The 22702-nt window shown below is 40.8% G+C and overlaps 1 protein-coding gene across 1 annotated transcript; it reads right to left on the reverse strand.

Moving 5' to 3' along the window:
* Positions 1-11858: 11858 nt before the first annotated feature.
* On the reverse strand, positions 11859-22695 carry Spcs3 (signal peptidase complex subunit 3). The gene is made up of 5 exons (XM_031339822.1): positions 22445-22695; positions 20969-21042; positions 19011-19087; positions 17505-17620; positions 11859-16136 (listed from the first exon to the last, which is right to left on the reverse strand). Exons 1-5 carry the CDS (start codon positions 22585-22587, stop codon positions 16004-16006), a joined length of 543 nt encoding a protein of 180 aa, XP_031195682.1. The 5' UTR covers positions 22588-22695; the 3' UTR covers positions 11859-16003.
* Positions 22696-22702: the final 7 nt, after the last annotated feature.

Genomic DNA, 22702 nt, shown 5'->3' on the forward strand with positions numbered 1-22702 from the left:
CAGTCCAATGGATGGCTGTGAGCCTCTACTTCTGTATTAGTCAGGTACTGTCAGTGCCTCTCAGGAGATAGTTATATCAGGCTCCTGTCAGCCAGCACTTGCCGGCATCCACAATAGTGTCTGGATTTGATGATTGAATATGGGAAGGATTCCCAGGTAGAGCAGTCTCTGGATTGTCCTTCCTTCAGTCTCTGCTCCATAGTTACACTCTGCAACTCCTTCCATGGATATTTTGTTCCACCTTTTAAGAAGGAATGAAGTATCGACACTTTGGTCTTTCTCCTTCTTGAGTTTCTTGTGGTTTGTGGATTGTACTTTGTGTATTCCGATCTTCTGGGCTAATATTCACTTATCAAAGAGTGCATACCATGTATGTTCTTTTGTGATTGGGCTACCTCACTCAGGATGATATTCTCCAGATCCACCCATTTCCCTAAGAATTTCATAAATTCATTGTTTTTAAAAGCTGAGTAGTACACTGAAACTAATAGAAAAGAAAGTGGGAAAGAGCCTTGAGCACATGGGCACAGGGGAAGTCGTCCTGAACAGAACACCAATAGTTTATACTCTAAGATCAAGAATTGACAAATGGGACCTCATAAAATTGCAAAGCTTCTGTAAGGCAAAAGACACTGTCAATAGGACAAAATGGCAACCAACAGATTGGGAAAAGATCTTTACCAATCCTATAGATAGAGGATTAGTAAATATAGATAGAGATAGAGATAGAGGGCTAATATCCAATATATACAAAGAACTCAAGAAGTTAGACCCCAGAGAGCCAAATAACCCTATTAAAAAATGCAGTACAGAGATAAACAAAGAATTCTCAACTGAGGAATACCAAATGGCTGCACCTAAAGAGATGTTCAACATCCTTAGTCATCAGGGAAATGCAAATCAAAACAATCCTGAGATTCCACCTCACAACAGTCAGAATGGCTAGGATAAAAAACTCAGGTGCCAGCAGATGCTGGAGAGGTTGTGGAGAAAGAGGAACACTCCTTCATTGCTGGTGGGAGTGCAAGCTGGTACAACCACTCTGGAAATCAGTTTGGCGGTTCCTCAGGAAATTGGACATAGTACTACCAGAGGACCCAGCTATACCACTCCTGGGCATATATCCAGAAAATGCTCCAACATGTAATAAAGACACATGCTCCATTATGTTCATAGCAGCCTTATTTATAATAGGCAGAAACTGGAAACAACCCAGATGTCCCTCAACAGAGGAATGGATACAGAAAATGTGGTACATCTACACAATGGAGTACTACTCAGCTAGGCTTCTAATTTTCAATTGTGATTTCAAGTCTGAGTTGAATGCTTTTTCTCAAAGGATCCTGAAATTGATTGACTAAGCAATGACCAAAAATTTCTTGTATGTAAGACAAATGAATGAATAGGGCTGCAAATTCCAGGTGTTATTTTATGAAACTGTAATGCAACAGGAGTGGTTGTGGGAGTAGAAAAAGACTGAAGGAATCCTACCATCATCACTCTCAGGGCTCATGGAGACTTTGGGATCTCCTTTTCTGGATGGAACATGGCTAACTCAGGAGGAAAGACAGGACTTGCCCATGAAAGATCCCTTCCTCTAACCCTTACTTCCTCCCTTCCCCTTTCAGCCATTACACATTAAATATAAAATGTTAAAACTATGGATATAAAGAGGAAAAAAGATGCTGAGTAAACATTTTAATGTTTAAATATTATTCTTTAATCTTTTTTTTTATAATCTAGTTGTTATCCCCTTTCTGGGACACCCTTCCTTATCCCATTCCTCCTCCCCCAGCTCCAAGAGGACGCCCCTACCCCACCCCACCAGACTTCCCCACTCCCTGGGTCAAGTCTCTCAAGGGTTAGGTGCATCTTCTCTCACTGAGGCCAGACCCAGCAGTCCTCTGCTGTACATATGTTAAGGACCTCATATCAGCAGGTGTATGCTTCCTGGTTGGTGGATCAGTGTCTCAGAGATCCTGGGTCCAGATTAATTGAGTCTGCTGGTCTTCCTATGGGGTTGCCCCCTCCTCAGCTTCTTCCAGCTTTTCCCTAATTCAACCACAGGGGTCCCCTGCTTCTGTCCATTGGTTGGGTATAAAATCTGCATCTGACTCTTTAAACTGCTTATTGGTCCTCTCTTGGAAGGCAGCTCTGCTAAGCTCCTGTCTGTAAGCACACCATAGCATCAGTAATAGTGTCAGGCTTTGGAGCCTCCCTGTGAGCTGGATCCCAATTTGGTAAATATGTAATTTCATGGCTATTAAAAAGTATAAAAATCCAGATGTCTGTATAATATCATTTTTGAAGTTAAATGGCACAAAGCACTTGAGGTGGAACTGTTCATCTCTTTAGGACCTTGGTCTTCTGATTAGGTTTAATAAGACATCTTACATTGTGATGGATCTCCTACACAGCTGCCACATTCTGGATACTAGCTATGGCCTTGCTACGCTACAAAGTCTGACATTTTCCTAGCTTTGCTGACTGCAGTGCCAGAGCCAAACAGCTTTTGAGTTCTGTGCACTTGAAAAAAGGCAGTGGCTTAAAACCGCCCACCTCTTATGTTCTGAGGAACAGTTAAACGTATAATCCTTCTCCAAAATAGCACCAACCCTCTATTGAGGGTCTGTCTGGTGCTGGTGTATTCATATACTAAATTCTGTACTCCAAGATCTGTTTGCCCCAAGACAAGCAAATTTCATGTACACCAGCCTTTCTTGTGCAAGACTTACTCCCCAATTTAAAACCACTGATTAAACAAAAATGGTTACAACCACTTACTGGGGAGAATAGAGAGAGGTGCAGTTTGAGCTACTGGGCTAGGGGTTTCAGGTAGGAACCACAAGAGCAGAGGAGGAGAACACTCATGGAGAACAGGAGAACAGGAGCTCTCCATTAGTTACGATAGACCCGCAGCACATGAGATGCCTCCTCAGGACACCATACTGCTGGAACAGAAGTAAGCCAGGAAGATTCCAACAGCAAGTATTTGGTTGTACAGCCAGTCTAGCATTAGAGAATTAGATTAGGGGTAATCCCCCAGTAATTGCACAGAGCCTAATAAAGAAATTATAGGTTGTGTCACATTCATTTGAAACTAGACAGGGATAAACGTAAGTTACAGCCCCCTTTGCCCTTCCTCATGACCTAATTAAAACTGAACAATTATCTGCACGTCCCCTCTTCGTGGTTTCCTTGCCGGCCTGCCTCTGTAGATAACACCCTTCCTGAGCAGATAACATCCTTCCTTTGAGACCTGATGCTGCAGACCTGAATGTCCTCTTTATCGTCACAACCAGGATAAAACCATCTTCACTTCATGGTGCTTTTTGTTATTCACACCAACTTTTAGTCAATTTTCTCATTTGTTTTTTTTACCACTGGTCCTTCTTATGTCAGATGCCAAATGAGGATAAATTTTCCCATTTTTTTTCAGGATTATTAATGAATTTCATGATTAAACTAAGAAAGTTCTCACAATGCTTACCTTAAACATTAAGTGCACTATCCAGAAACTGTGTTTCCTATTTCAATTAAGACACTAGTGCAAGACTCATTGCTTTATATAATAATTTGTTCAAAATTTGTAAACTAAAACATGTGTTTCACCAACAGACTTTGGAATCTGTACGGTGTTCAGTTTGGTTCCTGAGGCATTCCACATGGCCCGTATTTCACGGAGATAATCAGTCAGCTGTGTGCCAACAGCACTGGGAAGCGCTTTGCACAAATTCCCCACAACAGTTCTGAAAGAAAGGCCTGGCCAACCTCATTTGTCTGAGGAAAAAGAAGCAAAGCTAGGAATTAGAGTTTGGAGTCTGGTGCCAACTCCAGAATTTGGATATTGGTTTTCACCAACTATTTACTAACTTTCAATAACTATTGGCTTTACTAACTATTCTGGTGGTTATCATCTCTTCAGCAGCATTTTCCTCTTTAAAATAGGAATGATAATATTATCTATTGTTGTTCCAGGGAAATGTTAGCGATCCCAAAAAACAGACAGGAGCCTATCTGGATCCAGTGTAACTCACAGCAGGGTCTTTATTTGAGTTAGCTTGGGCCGGCCCCTCAGCTCACTGCTGTCACAGGATGGATTTTGGTGGAGAGGAAACCCAAACATCTATGGGGCAAGGCTTTATAGAAAGTAGCCAGCAGGGGTGAGTGTACAAGTATCTAATTACAAAGTTACTATAGCCTTTAGCATAATTGGCTGGTGCTGGGAGTCAAATCATAAACTTAATTTTTTGTTTCTTTCTGTATTGGTGGTCGTTAGGCAGGGGGCAGGCTTGTAACCTGGGGGGGGGTGTAGATTTGTTGGGGGAATAACCTGGAGACCCTAGTCTTGCAGAGGTGTAACCTAGAGATGCTGGTCTTGTTAGGGGTTAGCCTAGAGACTGGAGCTAGGCTTGGGTTTTGTTGGGGAGGGGTGGGTAACTTAGAAACTAATACTAACCTAATAATACTAAACTGGCCTGTTAGTTTGGCTGAGTTCAAGTTCTCTAAAATAAAGAGTCTGAATTAAAATGATGTGGCATCTCACTAATATATTTGATCATTTGGAGTACTAAATGAGTTAACAGATGCTATATAATATATGATACATATGCAATTCAATCCATACCAAACATGATTAGGCAAAGAACTTCATTAGGAAACTGCATATGATTTACTTAGGTTGTCATAGCTACCAAGTGAAGGAACCAATATCCAAATCCAGATATTTCAGACATGAAAGCTGATACATTTTCTTTTATGTATTAAAGCATGATATGTAGTAAATAGCCATGATGGAATTAGCTAAAAGAGCACTAATTAATTAAAGACTTAAAAAGGAAATACTAAAATTTTGTTTATTATGAAAAGGATAAAAGTTTAAGCTAGAATGAGGGGCAATATATTAATATCCAATAAATCAGTAAGTCAGACAACAGAAAATTGGTGAGTTACCAAAGCTAGCAAAGGAAAAAAATGCATGGAAATAAGTCTAACCTTTTAGCCATAAAGACAATGTAAATGGTATCCACCTAAGATAGCACTGAACACTTGCCAACTTGGCCAAAACTAAAGTTTGCAAACACCAAGTGGAAGTAATCTATAATTGAAGAATTTACAGTTAGGTTCACAATACAAATTAAAATGCACTGGCATCGATTCCCTAAGATTTCTCATCTTTGGTGTATTCAGAAAGCACTGTTCTCCAGTCAGGAGGAGCTCAGGACTCTACATGGAGGGAGGCTGTATTTAAGCATCAGCTGTGCTCTCCATATGCAATCCTTCTAAAGTGACCTTCAGGTCATGTCCAAGATCGAGGTGTGCTTCTTATCTCTTTGTGATGACCCTTCATAGAACAAAGGTGCTCCTCACCCAGAACCTTACTATGGCATGGAGCCTTGACAACGGAGATAATCTGACAGTGGGCTTAGCGAGAGTTCCAAAAACTACCCTGTGCACTTCTCTACACTAGTCTCACCAAGACGTACATCCTATAGTCCTCAAAATCTCCAGTAGACTGTTTTCATTAGCTGTGTATTTCTGTGGACTGCAGGCATAATGTACTCTAGAAACATCCTGGTTTCTGTGGAACTCCTAACTGTGGAAATGGGTATCTCCGACTCTTGTGTCTGCTCTTGAGAATCTTTTCCTCTTGGTAGGTCCTTGTCCATTCTTGATAGAGGGCTTTCATTTTGTTTTATTGGGTCTTGCTTTATCCTGTCTGGCTGTTTCTCTTGGAGACCTGCACTTTTTAAAAGAGAAAATGGGAGGAAACTGTATCTGGGAAAGAGGGAGGATGGGAGTAGGGGTTGTGAGGAGTGAGGGGAGGGGAAACTGTGGTCAGGATGCATTGTATGAGAGGAGTATTTATTTTCAATAAAAATGAAATAATAAATAAAAGAGATCCAAGAATAAAAAGAGTACAGATTGAGCATTTTCATCTACTTTTAGGCTTGTACGGTTGTGGATCTGCCCACGTTCAGATACAACTATTCTGAGGTTCTTTCTGACTCCTCCTAAGTCTTTATGAGAATTCCACGATGTTTGCCCAAGTCTACCAGTGATGGATGAGAATGTCTAATTCTGAGAATAATTCATAGGCTTGTGGTGAGTCTTGTTAACTGTATGATCTAATATTGCTATTATAGGTAATGATTCTGATATTATATATTATAATTTATTTGTTCCCTCTTAAGAAAAGAAATACTTGAAATTTTGGAAATAAAATGTAAAGACATCAGTTTCAGTATGTATATGTATACACACACTCATATTACTGTTTTTCAAGAAGTTAACACTCACTAAAAGATGTCTAAATAGTATTCTCTCAGTATTTATCATAGGATAAATGTTTGCTGAAGTATATGACCGAAAGAGAAAAAATAATAAACATGTTACCCATTATGGAAGAACTTATTAGATGTTTCTAAGTTCCAGATTATTATGGCACTTACACTGCACTTAGATACATTTGAATACATTCGTAAAAATTAGTGCCAAAAGAGTAATACCAGTGTGTACTTTAAAATGCTAACATGTTTGCCCAAAATTCCTTTAATTATTTTAATGAAACAGAGTTTTCAATGTTTAATAATGTTAAAGGTATCTTTCAAAACATTTACATATAGACAAAACCAGCTAGAAATCCCTTTCCCAACAGAAGCAAACACTGACATCCAGTCACTGACACCAGAATGCTCAGTCAATGCCCAGCAGTAGGATAGACCTACACATGCCTACTTGAGGGCCATGTTGATTCAAGGCTCTTCCTGAGGACCTGGTGTATGGAGAAGGAACAGAGTTCCAGAAAATTGCATGGGAAGGCCAATTATAGAACTGGGGCCAGGACTTTGGGGGATCTGTGACTTTATCCTGAGAATTCTTACCACCCTAGGGCGCTATGGTTATGTCTCAAGATTGCTCAGTCTGCGGGCCACTTAAGATAACCTATGTTGCCCTTGTGCAACATGGCTAGCTTAGCTTCCTGATGACTTCATCCCATTGTATGTTAGGTTTCTACCGACTTTCCCCTTGAAAACTTTATATGAGATGTTGTATTTCTTAATAATTTCGCTTGTTCAAGACCCCAGATTTTCTGTCTTCTTTATCTTCCCATCAGCTCATCTTCCCCCATTAGAACCCTGTCACTGTAGAGTGATCTGCTGATACATCCACGTCAGCTTCCTATAGATGGATTGCCAGGGATGATTACTTAACATATAGCAACAGTGTAACAAGCTACAGATCCATACAAAAGACATAAATCAAGTATTTACATTTAGTGGTCAGTTGAAACAGCAAGCCCCAACAATATTTCTATGGTAAAGATTAACATATCCATAGCCAGCTGAAACTAACCTACACCACAAATGTATGATGAATTATAACACACGCCAAAGACCTCTCTCCTCGTCATTATGAGAGGATTACCTAGTGCCATGTAATACAGAGTATTCCCCTGTGGAATTAATTACTGTGATATACTGCCTTTTGTTTGTGTTTTATGCTTGGGCCAATAAATGAATAGGAATGATGTCTGTCCCATTAGAAGTGCAGCAATTTTCCATCAATTTTGTGTACCAAAAGAAACCTTGTTGTTTTCCAACGTGGACTGTGAAATGGTGACATGTGACATTTATCCTACATTGGCCCTCCTTGATGCAAGAAACACAGACTACTTGAGTGCTCCCTCCAAATCAGAATGGTGGAAAAATGATAAATCAGATGTAACATAGGTAGAGAACTTCTGAGTAAAGCTGAAAACTAATGCCCACAAAAGTGAAGGCAGGGAGGGCAAAGAAGTGATTCAGAAGACTCGTGTAAGCCCCTTGGGACATGCTAGTGGCCAGTCTCTGCCCCTACTGACCTCTGACCAGGCCATGCCCCCTCAGAATACTTTAAGGACTAGGCTCAGCCCCTGGAGGCACTTGAGTGGCCACACCCTGCCTCTGAGGACCTCCAACCGCAAGCCTCAGCCCACCGAACACCGAACACTGTGCCAGACTCTCCATCACCTCAGGTCCCTGTAGGCCAAGCTAAGAATTCCAGAGTTAAAAATCCCAAGATCAAGCTACAAAATCTAACCAATGCCAGGCCACCCTGGAAAGCGAGCCTCTGCCACACAGAGTCGGCGGCTACCCTTCTGTGGTTTCCCCAATACATCTCTTGAGTGAGGTTTGCTGTTTGGTGTGATCACGTGGTATTCCTTGGTTCTTGACTGCCAGGATACTTTTCCTCTCAGAGCTGTAACACTTACAATGTGGAGAATGAGAGTGGGAGAGAGTGGTGTTGCTCTAATTATTGATTTAAACAGCAGCAATAGATACATATTAGAATTATTCATTAAACTACACATAAATGCCTCATATTTTATATTTCTCCTATCCATCATGTTTAAAAGGTGAAATACCTTTCTAAGAATTTGTTCTTTCACTAATCTGTTTCAAATGAAAATAATTCTTTATTTCACCTTAAGGACTTATTGCCAAGGCTAAGTTAAAACAACTTATTTTGTGTATGTGTGTTTGCATATGCATGAGTGTGTGTATAAGGACACGTGAGTGCAGGTAAGTGGAGAATGCTTAGAAGTCAGATTTTACCCCCAGCCGCGCCCCCTTGAGGCAGGGTCTGTCTCATTTGCACTTCGTACTCCTGGCCTCTGGTCCACCAGCTTCAGGATTAGTCTCCATTCTCTGACCCTCATCTCCACACAGAAATGCTGTCATTACAAATGCAAACTATAGTATCTGGTACTTTCTGTCTCTATGTGTGTGTCTCTCTGTGTGTGTGCATGCACACACCTATGTGTATGCTTTCCAAGGTTCTAAATTAGCTTACATAGCCAGTATCTGTACCTGGTGGGGCAATTTCCCAGTTAGAACTGAAACTTTTAGAAAGGAGAAAGGGAGAGAAAGAGAAAGAGAGAACTAATTCATATATCAACAGAAAATTTACTAAAGAATGTTTTGAAATGCTTGTATCAGACAAAACATTCAGACAAACCATTATGCTCAGCCAACCAAATCAAGTTTCCAAATCTGCAGATCCACTCAAGTGTGTCAAAATATTCGAAGTTCAACTGGTGCTGCCCAGTGCTATGCGCTTAGGACTGTGTCTGTTCCAAACGCGTATAAACTCTCTTTTCTCACCCCTAAATAACTCAAAATTTTACATACCATTTACACTACGTAAGGCATCAAAGATAATCAAGAGATTAAAGTATAAGGAAGCTTACTTATGCATTAAAAGCAAAACACTACACCATTGTACCTAAGAATTCTGTTATCTTCAGAGAATCCTGGAAAATAAATCTCCCAGGGATAGCAAAGGTCAATTGTCAAAAAAATTTCCTAAACACACTTGTGACCTCCCCCAGCCTCGAGTGGGCGGAACCAGACCTCGCCCAGACCACAAAGCAGCTAGCCCACTTGGGTGGAGTTCCTGAGATAAACAAAGCGATTTTGTTCTGCTACTTCTGTGTCTCTCTCAAAATTGCAACAAGGAGCCACACCCTGCTGAGCTGCTTCTCCTGCCTTCAGGACAGAGCAACCAGATGTTAATTTGACTACAAGATCCTGGTTTACAGGGGGTTGGGTTTTTCCCCTGCCTATATATTTCTCAGATTCTAAAATACACTTTGGGCCTTGATCAGAATCATTTGACTTGGTCTCATTATTTTTCTCGCTGTCCGATCCCCCCAAATTTCCAGGCCCCTGCCTTTCTTTCAGAAACCAGGTTTGCGTAGCTGCAGGCAGCAACAGATTTTCATTTCCTTACTTTCTTATTAAGCCACACAACAAATATATATTTAAATGTCCTATGGGCTGTATATATACATAAGTATGTACATCTGCATGTGCACACACATACACTCACAAACAGGTGCAAGAAGAGCTATCAGTAATAGTACTACAAAATAATAATGATTCAGCAAAACATTTGCCAAGTTTGAGGCCAGCAAGAAAGTTAACAGTGAGGAAGGTCCATGTGTTTTGGCAGTGTGCTCACTGAAACAAATCTTGTATCACAGCTATGGGGATAAAAGCTCTGGGGTTTTCTTGAGGGTTCAGATGACCTATTGGTATCTAAGTCCCACTCCCTCTCTTCAAAGTCTAGATATTGTAGGCAATTCTGGACTACACTTGTCAAACAGTTTTGAACAGACTTCAGCTTTCACACATTTAAACCACACTGAGTTACATAAGTGTCACTAAATAGAGGGTCAAAGCACAAACTGGGCAGAAACTACTCCACCCCCCTCAAATTTTTTTTTCAATCTCTGGATGTCATAATAAGCTACAAGGCTTGTTACAAAGCTTGAGTCTATCAGGCCGTTAGTTTGCCATCAAAAAATCCTTCATGCCTACACATAAATGTGCACGAAAACACTTGAGCACACACACAAAAACACATACACAAAACCATTTGTGACAACTGGTTGTCCCCTGCTGGTCAGTCTCAGCTGGTAAGTATAACCAGCTAGACCTGTGGCTCTTGACCTTTGACCCCTTGGGGAGTCCAGTGACCCTTTCACAACCCTTTCGCCTAGGACAACTGGAAAATATGGATATTTACATTGATTCATAAAATTATAGTTATGAAGTAGTAAGGAAAATAATTTTATGGTTGGGAGCCACAAGAGGAACTGTATCAAAGTGTCCCATCATTAGGAAGGTTGAAAATCACTGAGCTTAGTGAAAAGTTAGGCCTCCTGCTTATGGTAGAGTTCTTTCTAAAAAGTGACTGAGGAGGTCAAGACTACGCCCCACATGCCACTTCCTTCAAAACTGGGCTGTGTAATTAATTTACTTCTAGAATGTGCTAGTGCTATAATGCTAGAGGTCAACCCGAGGTGAACCTTTTTCTGACTTTTCTTGAAACCTCCACCGAACTTATTCAAAATTCATCGGGATTTGAATTGAAAGAATGTAAATCTTTGGGTGACAGTCACCCATGCCAAACAGAAAACAAACAAACAACAACAACAACAATCAGAAGGCCCTTCCTCACATCTTACAGAAAGATACTTTAATAACCACAGCAACTAAACACGAGGAGAGACAAAGTCACTATAGCTAATGGAATTTTGTTGTTAGCTATCATGGGACTTTGTGTTAACTCAAACTTAATTGGGCTCTCCAATATTGAGCAGAGAGCAGTCAAGAGGTGGTCGCCCTGGGTTTTTCTTTCTCTCTCTCTTTCTGCACTCTACTTATGCTAGCCAGATGGCCCCTAGGGAAACAGCAGCCACTAAGGAGTTGGCTAAAAAAACCCAACCAAACAAAACCAGAAAAAAAAACCCAAACAAACAAAAAACCCCAACTACTTCTCAAATTAACCCAGGAGACACCCATTGGGAAAAATCCAATTCCCACCATACTTTGGCTAATTGAGATCTACTCTGTACCCCAGAATTTTCTTCCTCCCCATGGTCATTAAATTCTTTCCCATCTTTGTAGTAAGTCATTACCTAGGGGAGCTATAGCTCTTTTTAAGCCCCAGGCAAGGGGATATGCTGGATTATGTGTCTCTGATGTTTAACTGTAATCAGCACCTCTGTTGCCAAGTCTAAAACGCCTACTTCCAAGTACTCACAGATAAGTGCTGTGCAAAGAGAGCAGAGGGAGAGGCCTGAGAATTCCTTCAAAGTCCGTGTCTTTACGTATATCAATATTCAAGTTCCTGTACTGGAGGGGTCAGCAGTGGTCACACGTCAGACAACAGTATTGGAGACAGAATTTTTGTTTTAATGCTTTTTTAGGAAAAAGAGGACAAGAAAGTGTGAAGCAAAACTTATAAGGTGCAAAGAATGTTATAGGGGGATTCTGGGTAGGTGAAAAAAAAAACAACAAACACAACAGTCTGAAGGAAGGCTCTTATTATTAAAAGAGATTACAATGCTCTAAACTCATTGATTTTGTTTTGCGGTTATATGAATATTTAATAGCATTTGGGGGTTTCTACTCTGCCTTAGATCATTCAGTTTCCAGATAAAAGACACAAAATCGTTATAAGCTTTAAAGCACTAGAGCTGGGCAGATATCAACCCTCTAAGGTATTTGCATCTACTTCCCCATCAGTAACCCCAAGTTATTAACCCCGAGTTATAACTTGCCATAGTCCATCTGGGCAGTTCTTAACTCCCACTGGCCAGTCCTCATGGCCATGTTTTCATGACTCACTTACCTCGTGGTATCTTCTCTCTCCACCTTCTTCTCCTCTCTTGTGGTCCTTCCTCAGACCCCAAGGCCAGGAACAGAAACCCCACCTTCTGCCCAGCTGTAGGTTGATGGCATCTTTATTCAACCAATAGTTTTAAATTGAGGAGCAAAGTTGCACACATCACTCTGTGTACCGGAAGATTCTCTTATCCCTGAGACAACTAGGGCCAGTATTTAGCATTATAATGCATAGCTACAGACCAAACCTCAACAGTTTTAATGGATCCTGTCTGTCTGTGTGTGTGTGTGTGTGTGTGTGTGTGTGTAAGTTTAGTGATATATATTCCTTCTGAGAAATTCTTCTCTTGAGGTAGAGAATTGAGAAGTTCCAGACCTCAGTAGGTTCAGAGCCGTTATCTGGGTCAAACCAAAGAACTGAACAGCAAGATTCATCTCTTCAGAGCAGTACTTGACACGGATCGTGAGTACTTTACTTGAGTCTCTTTGGGCTTGGGACTGTTTCTTAATTACCCTTGTCACAGGCCATTATCAGTCAGGTCAGTCAGTCCTCAATGAAAACCTGGGACAAGGCAGTGACAGAACCAGGTGACACCACCATTTATCTTTATTGGAGAATCCAACTGAGCTTGAAGACAAAGGAGGAGAAATCAGGAGTGTGAGAGAAAATAAAAGCAGTATTTCCAAAGGGGATAGTGTATAGGGTAATCTATGTCTGGGTCACATTAGACACAGCACTTCGTCACTGATTGGGCACCTTCCTATCAACTGCACGACACTGCGCTGAGTACTGGACAGCTACATGCACAAATCTGACAGCCTGCCCTCTGAGGACTTCCAGTCCAGTTTGGGAGCACACAGCCTCTGGGAACACTCTGGTTAGAGCGATTGAACCCCCAAAGCCCCACTGCATACTCCCCCCTCAAACCTCAAGTATACTACTTTTCTCTTCTTACTTTAACAGCTTCACAAAAATGAGTAAATCTGGAAGTCTTTAAAATACATATTTTTACTCAGAAAAACAAACATCTTTATTAGAAAAATTTTGAATATTTATTGTAGTTAAGAAAAATTTTTGCACATATATATTCAGCATTTTTACGAATTATTTTCTTGTGCATTTGTTTTTTAAGTAAACAGCTTCCCAAATTTCATAAAAACTATGAAATAACTTTTTCAAACATACATCTTTGAGCCATTGGCAGTCTCGCAGTAAGGTACACAGGTTTGTTACTGAAAGCAAGGGAAGCTTTTGAAATAGACAGATGTTTGCTTACAATCAAAGGTCACAGCTACGAGGTGGAAGTCTCAGAAAGCAGACTCTCCGCTATCAGCCCCCTGTGCCAGCCTCCACTAAAGCTCCAGATCCTTAAAGTCCAATTCTTCACAGGAATAACTGGCTAGCCAGACCACTGAAGAACTGCAAAACAACGTCCAGAAGAGAAATTCGAACCAGCCAGTTTTCCTATTATATTTTCAACAGTTTCTGGAGCTGTTATTTTCCTTTCAGCATGAGGACACTAAATGCGATGGCCAGGGACAAGCAAGCACACAGTTAAGACTTCTAATTAAGACTGAGAGGGATATGCTGAGTGCTACATTTTCAAGTTCATTTCTAACCTCAACCTCTTTACTAACATTTTTGCAATCATCCTCTTTTCACAGTGTCTGGGCTCAGACGCTGAAGCACTGGGTCTTCTCTAAAACACTGAGACTAGAGATGCTTATCAAACACACAAACTCTGCAGATTATAGAATCAGGACAAACTGATAAAACCGTGCACGCCCACATTTGAGTTCTGAGAAAGAGGGCTAGTGTGGCATGCTGGAGCAGCCGTATCCCGAGCAGCTCCCCTAGTCTGGTAAAAGCAAAGGCTATTGTCACACTGGGTTTTCCTTACCAAACTCCTGAAGTGGGCTTTTCAGATACATAGTAATTCTAGACAATGTCAGTGCCAGTTAGTCTGTGCTCAACCAACAGATCCACTCATCACAAAGGCACAGTGAACTGTTAACTGAACTGAGGTGTGGCTTTAATGCCCTAGACTTGTCAAGGCTTCCTTGGCTAGGGCGCACCCAGATCCTCTAAGCGTTGACTCTTGCAGACTTTACACATCTAGTATCTGATCAATGTATAAAGCTCAACTTTGTAGGTATAAAATGTAGCAGAAGCTCAGACCCTTATGAACTCTTGGTAATCTTTCCATCACTTTTCTGACGTGAGATCACTAAGGTGCTTTCCTGTTCACAATCTGCCGAACAGAAAACATTTCAGACTTCTGTCCTAGTAAAAGAACATTTTATAGACAAAGAAACAGACCCTACATGTTTAAGGAACATGCTAGTTAGTGCCAATCGCAAGGTATGCCTCTGACCTTCCTGCTGGTAAGAAAAACCTCATGCACATGCATTTGTAAGAACTGTACCACCACATACAAGAGCTGTTAAAATGAATGTCACTAAACACAAGAGGTAAACAGAACAAATGCTATTTTATGCTATTGCTGGTAAACAGCTCTCTTAGGTTGCTGCAGAATGTGCCTAGTGTCTACTCTTGCATTTAAGAGTAGCCAATATGCTGATGCTAATTCTGAGGGTATTTGTCAATGAGGAAACTAAATTTCATGTCAAATATAGTTACATATTCAGTCATATATAATGTATTTAAAATCTAAATTATTTTACAAACCTATATAGTTATTTCAACATGGGTAAAAATGAATATACATGAAGATATCACTGTGTAAGTTGTCGGCTGCTAGAAAATTAGTTTCTTACTCTCTCGTTCCCAGAAGGAAAATGAGAATAATGAACTACAATAAAATTGCACGAATGTGGCCCATGTGTAAACTGAAGTATAAAAGAAGTCCACTGCTTGCTTTTTAATTTGGGTGCAAGTCAGTAAGTTTCTGGGTTCCATGTTCTTCACCTGCAAAGAGCTAACATTTGCACTGTCTACCTCATTAGGACCACTCAGGACAACAACACTCAACATATGAGAGAACTCTGCGGTGGAAAAGCACAAACATTCTCACCAGCTGTTAAAGTATGGAGCTAAGAGAACTGCAGTTACTCACAGAGCCAAGGTCAGTGGGATGAAGTCAATTCAGGAGGTAATCCATGCACACATTTTCAACTTTCCATGGCAAAGGTAAAAATGTATAGAGATACACAAAGAAACACTCTGAACACATTGAAAGATGCACATTTGGTTGGGTTGGAACTTTACAATGAGCCCGCTCAATTTTACAGCATACAAACAGGTCCTTCCTCTTTATCTGGAGAAAGCTGCTACCCACGTAAGGAAAGCCAGCATGATAGGGGTTTCTAAAAGAAATGGAATAAAATTCTACCACTCTGCTCCATTGTAAACCAGACTTCAAAGAACCACATTAACGTTTCCAGTAATCTAGCACACACGGAGAGACACAGAGAATGCCCAGGAGTAAGTCACAACCACCCTGCACGAACACAAAATCTATAATCCTGAATTCTTATGACACTTGAACATCTAACAGCCCTTTATGATCATTTTGTATTGCGTAAGATAATGCAAATAAATATTTCAAACCTACACTGCTGACGAACTGTTCCTGTGCCGCTGCCTGCTTCTTGATACTACTTTTCTCTGGGAGGCTGCTTCCGTCCGTTTGTTAACAAAGCTAAGCTTACGCAGCTCAGAACCTTTCACTTCAACTGTGTCTTCTGATGTGAGTCTTTCTTACATCCAAACAAAAACAAAAACAAAAAAAAAATTAATGAAGAAACCGGGAAGAGATGAGATGCAATTCAACACGTATAAAAATATGTTTCAAATTCAGAATAATTTAGTAACTCTTGGTTATTTCGTAAGTATCTGGAAATGGCACAGATACATGTCCCGATCCTGTCACGAGGGGTAGAATTCCAGCATTTGGTACAACATTCCAGGATAGAGTCAAAGTGACATTCCTGTTTCCCCTACAAAAAGATGCAATAAACAATGGTTAGCAGAACTTGTCATTTAAGAAAAATTTCAATCAAATGCTATGGGGCCACACGCTTCATCTATAACTAGCTGTTTCTAATAGACAAAACATAACAATTTTCTATGAAATCCATAGGTAGCATTGGAAGACATCAACATGCAACATGAAATTCATAGGTAGTCTAAATGACTAGCCTAACCTCACAACTACAGCTAATTACCAACAAAAAAGCTGACATGAATAGAACACAATAAAGAGAAAATGAGACTCATGCTAGGAATCAAAAGGCAATAGTTTGAAATCTAATTTTGCCATATTTACATGTGTAAACTGCAGCAGATCAAGATCTATCAAAATCTAAATTCTTTATTTGCACGTCCAAAGGTGTGGTTAGGTCAAATTAGTTCTTTTCCTAAGTCTTATAAACCATAAAAGATCAAAATGGCTTAAGATCCTGATTATCCATCATTCTAATTTCCTGTTCTTCTAAAGAGTAAACTAGATTTGGGGGGTAACTAACTTAAATAAGCAACACTAGAAACCCAAATCTCGATCCATCACACTGACTCCTCAAGCAGGCTCCAGACTGGAGTTCAGAAAGCAGATCTTTAAAATGACAGTGGTGCTCCGCCCACATGGTGAGAAACTCCATTTCCCTGTACATTCAATAGTAACAGCTATTGTATGGGTTAGTTTTCTGTCAATATGACACAGCATATAGTGATCTCAGAACCAGGACCTTGACTGAGGAGCCCCATTCGGCTGGTAGGCAGGCAAGCTCATGGGGCATTTCTAATTAATGACTGATGCGAAGGGCTCAGCCCGCTGTGGGTGGTGCCATCAGGTAGTCTGGGAGGTATAGGAAAGCAAACTGAGGAGTGGCATTTCTCCACGGTGTCTGCCTCAGTTCTGGCCTTGGGTTCCCCTGATGAAAGACTGTAACCTGTAAGCCTATATAAAGGCTTTCTTCTCCAGCTGTTTTGTTTCCTGGTGTTTTGTCATAGCAATAGAAAGCAAACTACAATAGCTGTGAACTTTTATTGTGACTACTGCATTTTAGCATCACTAGAGAAGTGATTACAATGACAGATGCCAAGTTTTCTCTTTCCTAGGTCTTTAGTTGAGTTCAAAACACACAAACACTTTTCTCCCAAACTGCTGTATTAATACTTTTATCCCACTCCCTTCTTCACTGTCCTGGAAGTTGAACCAGAACCTGTGCATGCCAGACCAATGCTCTCTCACTGAGCTACCACTACGCCAGAAACGGTATTTTTTTTTCCTTTAAAATAAAAACGCATTTCATCAGTCTCTCGCCAATGTTACCTAAAATTGTTAAAAATGACAAGGAATCACTCACTTGAGGCCATTTCCATCGTCAAAGAAGAAATACTTTGTCTTCATATCTTTCAAAAGTAGCTTCGGATTATCACCTCTCAAAACAATTTTGTCCCAAAGGACAACTTGGTTCAGAGCCTGCATCAAGTGAAAGTAATTAGATAACTCACCAGGAACACTCTCACTTCAAAATCAAAGTCTAAGTGAGCAGAGAGCTGAACAACTGCATGGAAGTGTATTGATTACTCACTAAAGCAATAATTTAATTCCAAACTAGTGTTAGCTTACTGGTTTTACTGGGGTAAAGCAGAATTATAAATACAACTTAGTATACCCATCATAAAAATAATGTTGATACGCATAACTTTTGGATACATACTTAACAGTGTTTATGCACATCAGTCACTCTTATTATGAAGAATAGCTTTTTCTATTTTTAAAATATTTTGATGATTTTTAAATGCACAGATGGAAACTCTTATTTTGAAGGAGAGCTTTCTCTGCTGTCTTTAAAATGTTTTGTTGATTTTAAAGTTCATTCACCCCAGTATGCCCGATGTCTAATGAAATATCTAGCATAAAATATGTAGACCAAAAATTAGTGTATGAAGCTGTTTAACATGCTGCCTGCTAAATATTAATAAAGGTCATACAAAATATAGACCCACCTGTAATTACAAATTACCAACTGCCTTAGTTAGGTTTCTAATGCTGTAAAGATACACCATGACCAAGGCAACTCTTATAAGGAAAGCATTTAATTGGTTACAGTTTCAGAGGCTCGGTGGCTAGAAGGCAGACATGGTTCTAGAGGAGCTCAAAGTTCCACACTGGGGGAAGCCTGAGCATAGGAGGCAGTTACAGACTTCCTGTAACCAGGCCACACCTCTTAATAGTGCTACTCCCTAAGTCCAAGCATTCAAACACAGGAGGCTGTGGGGGACGTACTTATTCAAATCGCCACACCTACCTTCAAGGACGAAAAACAGAATTGCTTTTGGCAACAACATAGAAGCGGTCTTAGGTGTGTGTATCTCAATTTGCTGTATTAATAAGTAAGTCACCCCATACTTTTCAGTACTAGCACTATAAGCGGTCTTAGGTGTGTGTATCTCAATTTGCTGTATTAATAAGTAAGTCACCCCATACTTTTCAGTACTAGCACTATAAGAGAAGCTAAGGCAGTTAGGTAATAAACAGTCTGCTGTAACAGTGTGCACGTATTTCTGGGCCCTTAATACTACAGAGCTTCAAAGCATGCAGAGCTTAAGCTGGCTGCCGCAGAAGAGAAAGCTTTCTCACTACAGCCTTCTCTCTATTAGCTTGATTTTTTTTTTTTTAAACTAAGCTATGAAGGTCAGATATTTTGAATATATAAAAACCCACAGCTCAGTGGGTGGGTCGCAATCAGTGGAATCCTTGAAGACAGAACTGATTTTCCAACAAGTAATTTTTTTGAAATTATATTCTTTTGTAAGAAATGATGTTGAAATGGAAACTATTATAATATATTTAGATAAATACTTACATTATTTTTTGTTGAATACTCTGCTGATAAATAAAGAAATAACTGCTTAACATTCCAATCAAATATATTCTCTAGATGTAAGCCAATTAAGGATTCTAAAGACTGAAGAGCAGCACCCACCTCTCAAACAGACCTTATTCTTACACCATCCATCACAACATGAACATTAAAACAAAACAGAGCAGGCAGCCCAGGAATGTACCATAGCACTAATCTAAAACAAAACTATAGGATGCATATATTATAAAATCTAGCCCATTCCAAAGGAGTGTGTGTGTGTGTGTGTGTGTTTGTGTGTATGTGTGTGTTACTATCCTCTCTGTTCCTGTAAACATAACTAGCTGACTTATTTATTTAAAAAAAAAATAACCATAAGAAACTGAAACTTTAATTCTGCCCACTGAGTCCAAAAGAATGATCTTTCAGATAAAAACAGTTTCAGAAGGGCTCCAAGGCAGAACCAATCCTCACTATTCAAAGTAGCAGCATGCACATGTGCACTGAGCTCAAGTAATTAAACATGTACAGCACTCTACACAAGCTGATGTGGTTACAGGTCAGTCCTGATCACAATGTCTCAGTGTGTGTGTGTGTGTGTGGAGGGGGGTTCTTCGGCAGCAGTAAAGAAACACTAACTGTCTCATTCATCTTGGAGATGTACTTACTAGAAGAGACTACAATACTAAGCCACACTGAGGAGAGCTAACATGAAAATTTTAATTAGATATTATCTATAAAATTATTAATTTTATATGTCTATTCATATTGATAGGCCTTTATTATGCATATATATTGATAGGGGCATTATACTCTAATTTTATTTTAAAGTATACCCACTACCAGTTATTGTTCAGAATTGAGATGTCTACAGCAGTTCTTTACAAAAGAAAAGGACAACTTCAAATATGTGGAGACATTAAGAAAATCTGAATAAACTATAAGATTCATAATGTAAACATACAGTAAGTAGTTTCTGATCCTCTCCAATCTGGCCCCTTCCTTTGGAGTACTGGGATTACAGGCGCGCCCCACAAGCCAGGTTTATGCAGTGCTGGGGATAGAAACCAGGACTCCTACATGTACGCTAGGCAAGAACTCTGTCTACTAAATGAGTTACACTCCCAGTGGCTTAATGTGATTTTCTAGAATACAAAAGACTACTTTCATCTCTCCCTAAGCTCCTTCTCATCTAAGATTTTAAAAGGGCATGAAAATTTAAACTCAAAGTTTATCTTAAGATTTTTCTGATGGCATCTGTATTTCCAAAAAAAAAGATACATGTTAAACTAATCCCTACTCTATAACTGAATCCAATAATTTGCTTCATTAAAAACTGCAGATAATCTAAGGATGAGCAGCAGGTAAGCCTGTCAAAGACATATGCATTGGTCAGCTGCTTTACACAACAGTCTCTACAACCAATTAAAAATAAATAAATAAATTGCCAGGATTATAACCTGTGGTTCTAAAGGAGACTAAGGTTGCAAAGATGGCAATCTGGTGAAGACAGAACCACAAGATAAAGAGAAACTAACTCATCCTCACTGATCAAAGGAGCCTCATTAGGATTCATCTGACTGGAAAGGTGATAAAAGGCTGATATAAGTTATCACAAGCGGCCCTCTGAGCAACCATTGCAGGCGCAATGTCTTTTTTAAGCAGATGGGTTGGCTGGCTGTTTTCTCTCCTAAGGGATGAGGGATTATTTGAGACTGAAAATAGACTATTTCTAGGCAGGCTGAGGTCTGGTGAGTTTTTCCTTCTTTAACCAAAATGATTGAACTGTATCTTTTCTTTCCTACCTTCAAATTAATGTTTCACTGGAGAAGTAAGAACATGCACATAAAGCACAGGCTGGGGGAGAGTCAGCAGTCATCCCCCCTCTTCCCCAGGCTCCTACACTCGCATCTCATTTCAAACGTACAGAAAAAGCAATGCCATGTTTTCTTGAAGGATATCAGCTGTTATATCAAACGTGATGAATCCCAGGTCACTTCTTTCTCTAGGGCCGGTGAAGTCTTCTACATTTTTTCTAGAAGTAAAGATAAAAGTTTTACCATCCCTCACAGTATCAAGCTAAATGTACACACCTTGAAACAGGAAGGGCTCATGGTGTGCAGCGGTCAAACATTAAGTTTCACAGTGAAATAGTAAACTTAAGTGTAACCTTTTGTGTGAAAATAAATATTATAATTCAATACAAGAGAAGGCAGACAGCTGTTTTCCTCTGCCTCACGAGCAGCTCTGAGAAAACACAAGGGAAGAGAAAAAATAAAACTAAAAAGAAAAAAGAAAACGCGAATACTTTATTCAGAGCAGGCAGAAAGAGTGGATGAAAGCTGCCAGGGCTGCCACAAGATAATCTGCAACGCAGCACCTGTTTATAAGCACAAGCCATATGTCAGAAGCAACGTGTATTTTCCACAATTACTTGAAATCCATACAGCAATCCTTCCAGTGACTTTCTTGACATACAACAAATGTCTAACACCCACGAGGGCAAGACACCTGTTTAAGATCACATCAACGCTTAATATGCTTCAAGCTTGTCTAAACCACCACAGAACTGAAGGTGATGGCGGGGCCGGTATCTAAACCACATTTATTTAAATCACCAATTGTACCTAAGAAAAATGTGGGGGGAAAATGAAAAATCAAAAGAAGCAGTAGTAGTAGTAAGAGGAGACACTTGTTGGTGATTCTGACGAAAAAAAAAAATAGTAAACCAAGACTAAAAGAACGAGGCAGACTACAGAAGACCGTACACAACGGAGCAGACAAGAACTAAAACCACTGCATGAAAGATAAAAGTGACAGGAAATGGAAGGGAACGCTATAAATAAATCAGCAATACGGGAAAAGAACAGTCATCTCGAAATTCTATTTTTAATGTCTCCGTAGCCTTATCCAGATGGCTGGCTAAAAAATGACATTAAAAAAATTACAAGAGACCATAGTGTTTAACCCCCCCCCGACCCCCCCCGTGCATCCTGCCCATCCGAACTTCGAGGCAGCTGCTGCAAGTAGTGTGTCCGGACTCCAGGAGGGACAGCCAGATGTCTTAAGGGACTGTCAAAGAGAATCAACGGTGGCTGGAAGCGACATCAGAGCCACCCACCGAGGCGCCTGGGTGGACACCTAGGCCGGGGGGCTGGGGCGATGGCTTGGGGAACCCACGCGCGCTCGCAGGAGGGGAGGCGCCAGGCGGAAGCGCGGGTGTGGGTGTGCTGTTGTGTTGCTCCCTCATTGGCCGGGGTGGGTGAGGGACGTGAAGAACAGGAAGGAAGGGGTGCGCTGACCCAGGCCACTCGGGAGACGATCGCGCAGGGCTGGGGTCCCGGGGCCAGTGGGATGCTCGTCCGCGGGGTGGACAGCCCGCGGTCACGCCCTCGGGGACCGCGCAAACAGCCCCGAGCGGGGCCGGCCGCACTCACAGCATGATCCGCGAGACGTGCAGCCGCACCGGGACGCTCCTGTCTTTAAAGGCGGTGGTAATGAAGCAGCCGAAGGTGAGCGCCGCCATCACGCTCAGCGAGAAGGCGAACAGGGAGTTCGCGCGCGACAGGACCGTGTTCATCGTGGCGACCTTCCCTCCGGAGCCCCGGCTCAGACACCCGGACTTCAAGCTCGGGTTCCCGCGGCCGATCAGGCCCCTCCCACCCGCGCACCCGGTGCGCACGTCCCGGGAGCGC

This window comes from Mastomys coucha, unplaced genomic scaffold (genome assembly GCF_008632895.1).
Source record: "Mastomys coucha isolate ucsf_1 unplaced genomic scaffold, UCSF_Mcou_1 pScaffold22, whole genome shotgun sequence".
NCBI lineage: Eukaryota > Metazoa > Chordata > Mammalia > Rodentia > Muridae > Mastomys > Mastomys coucha.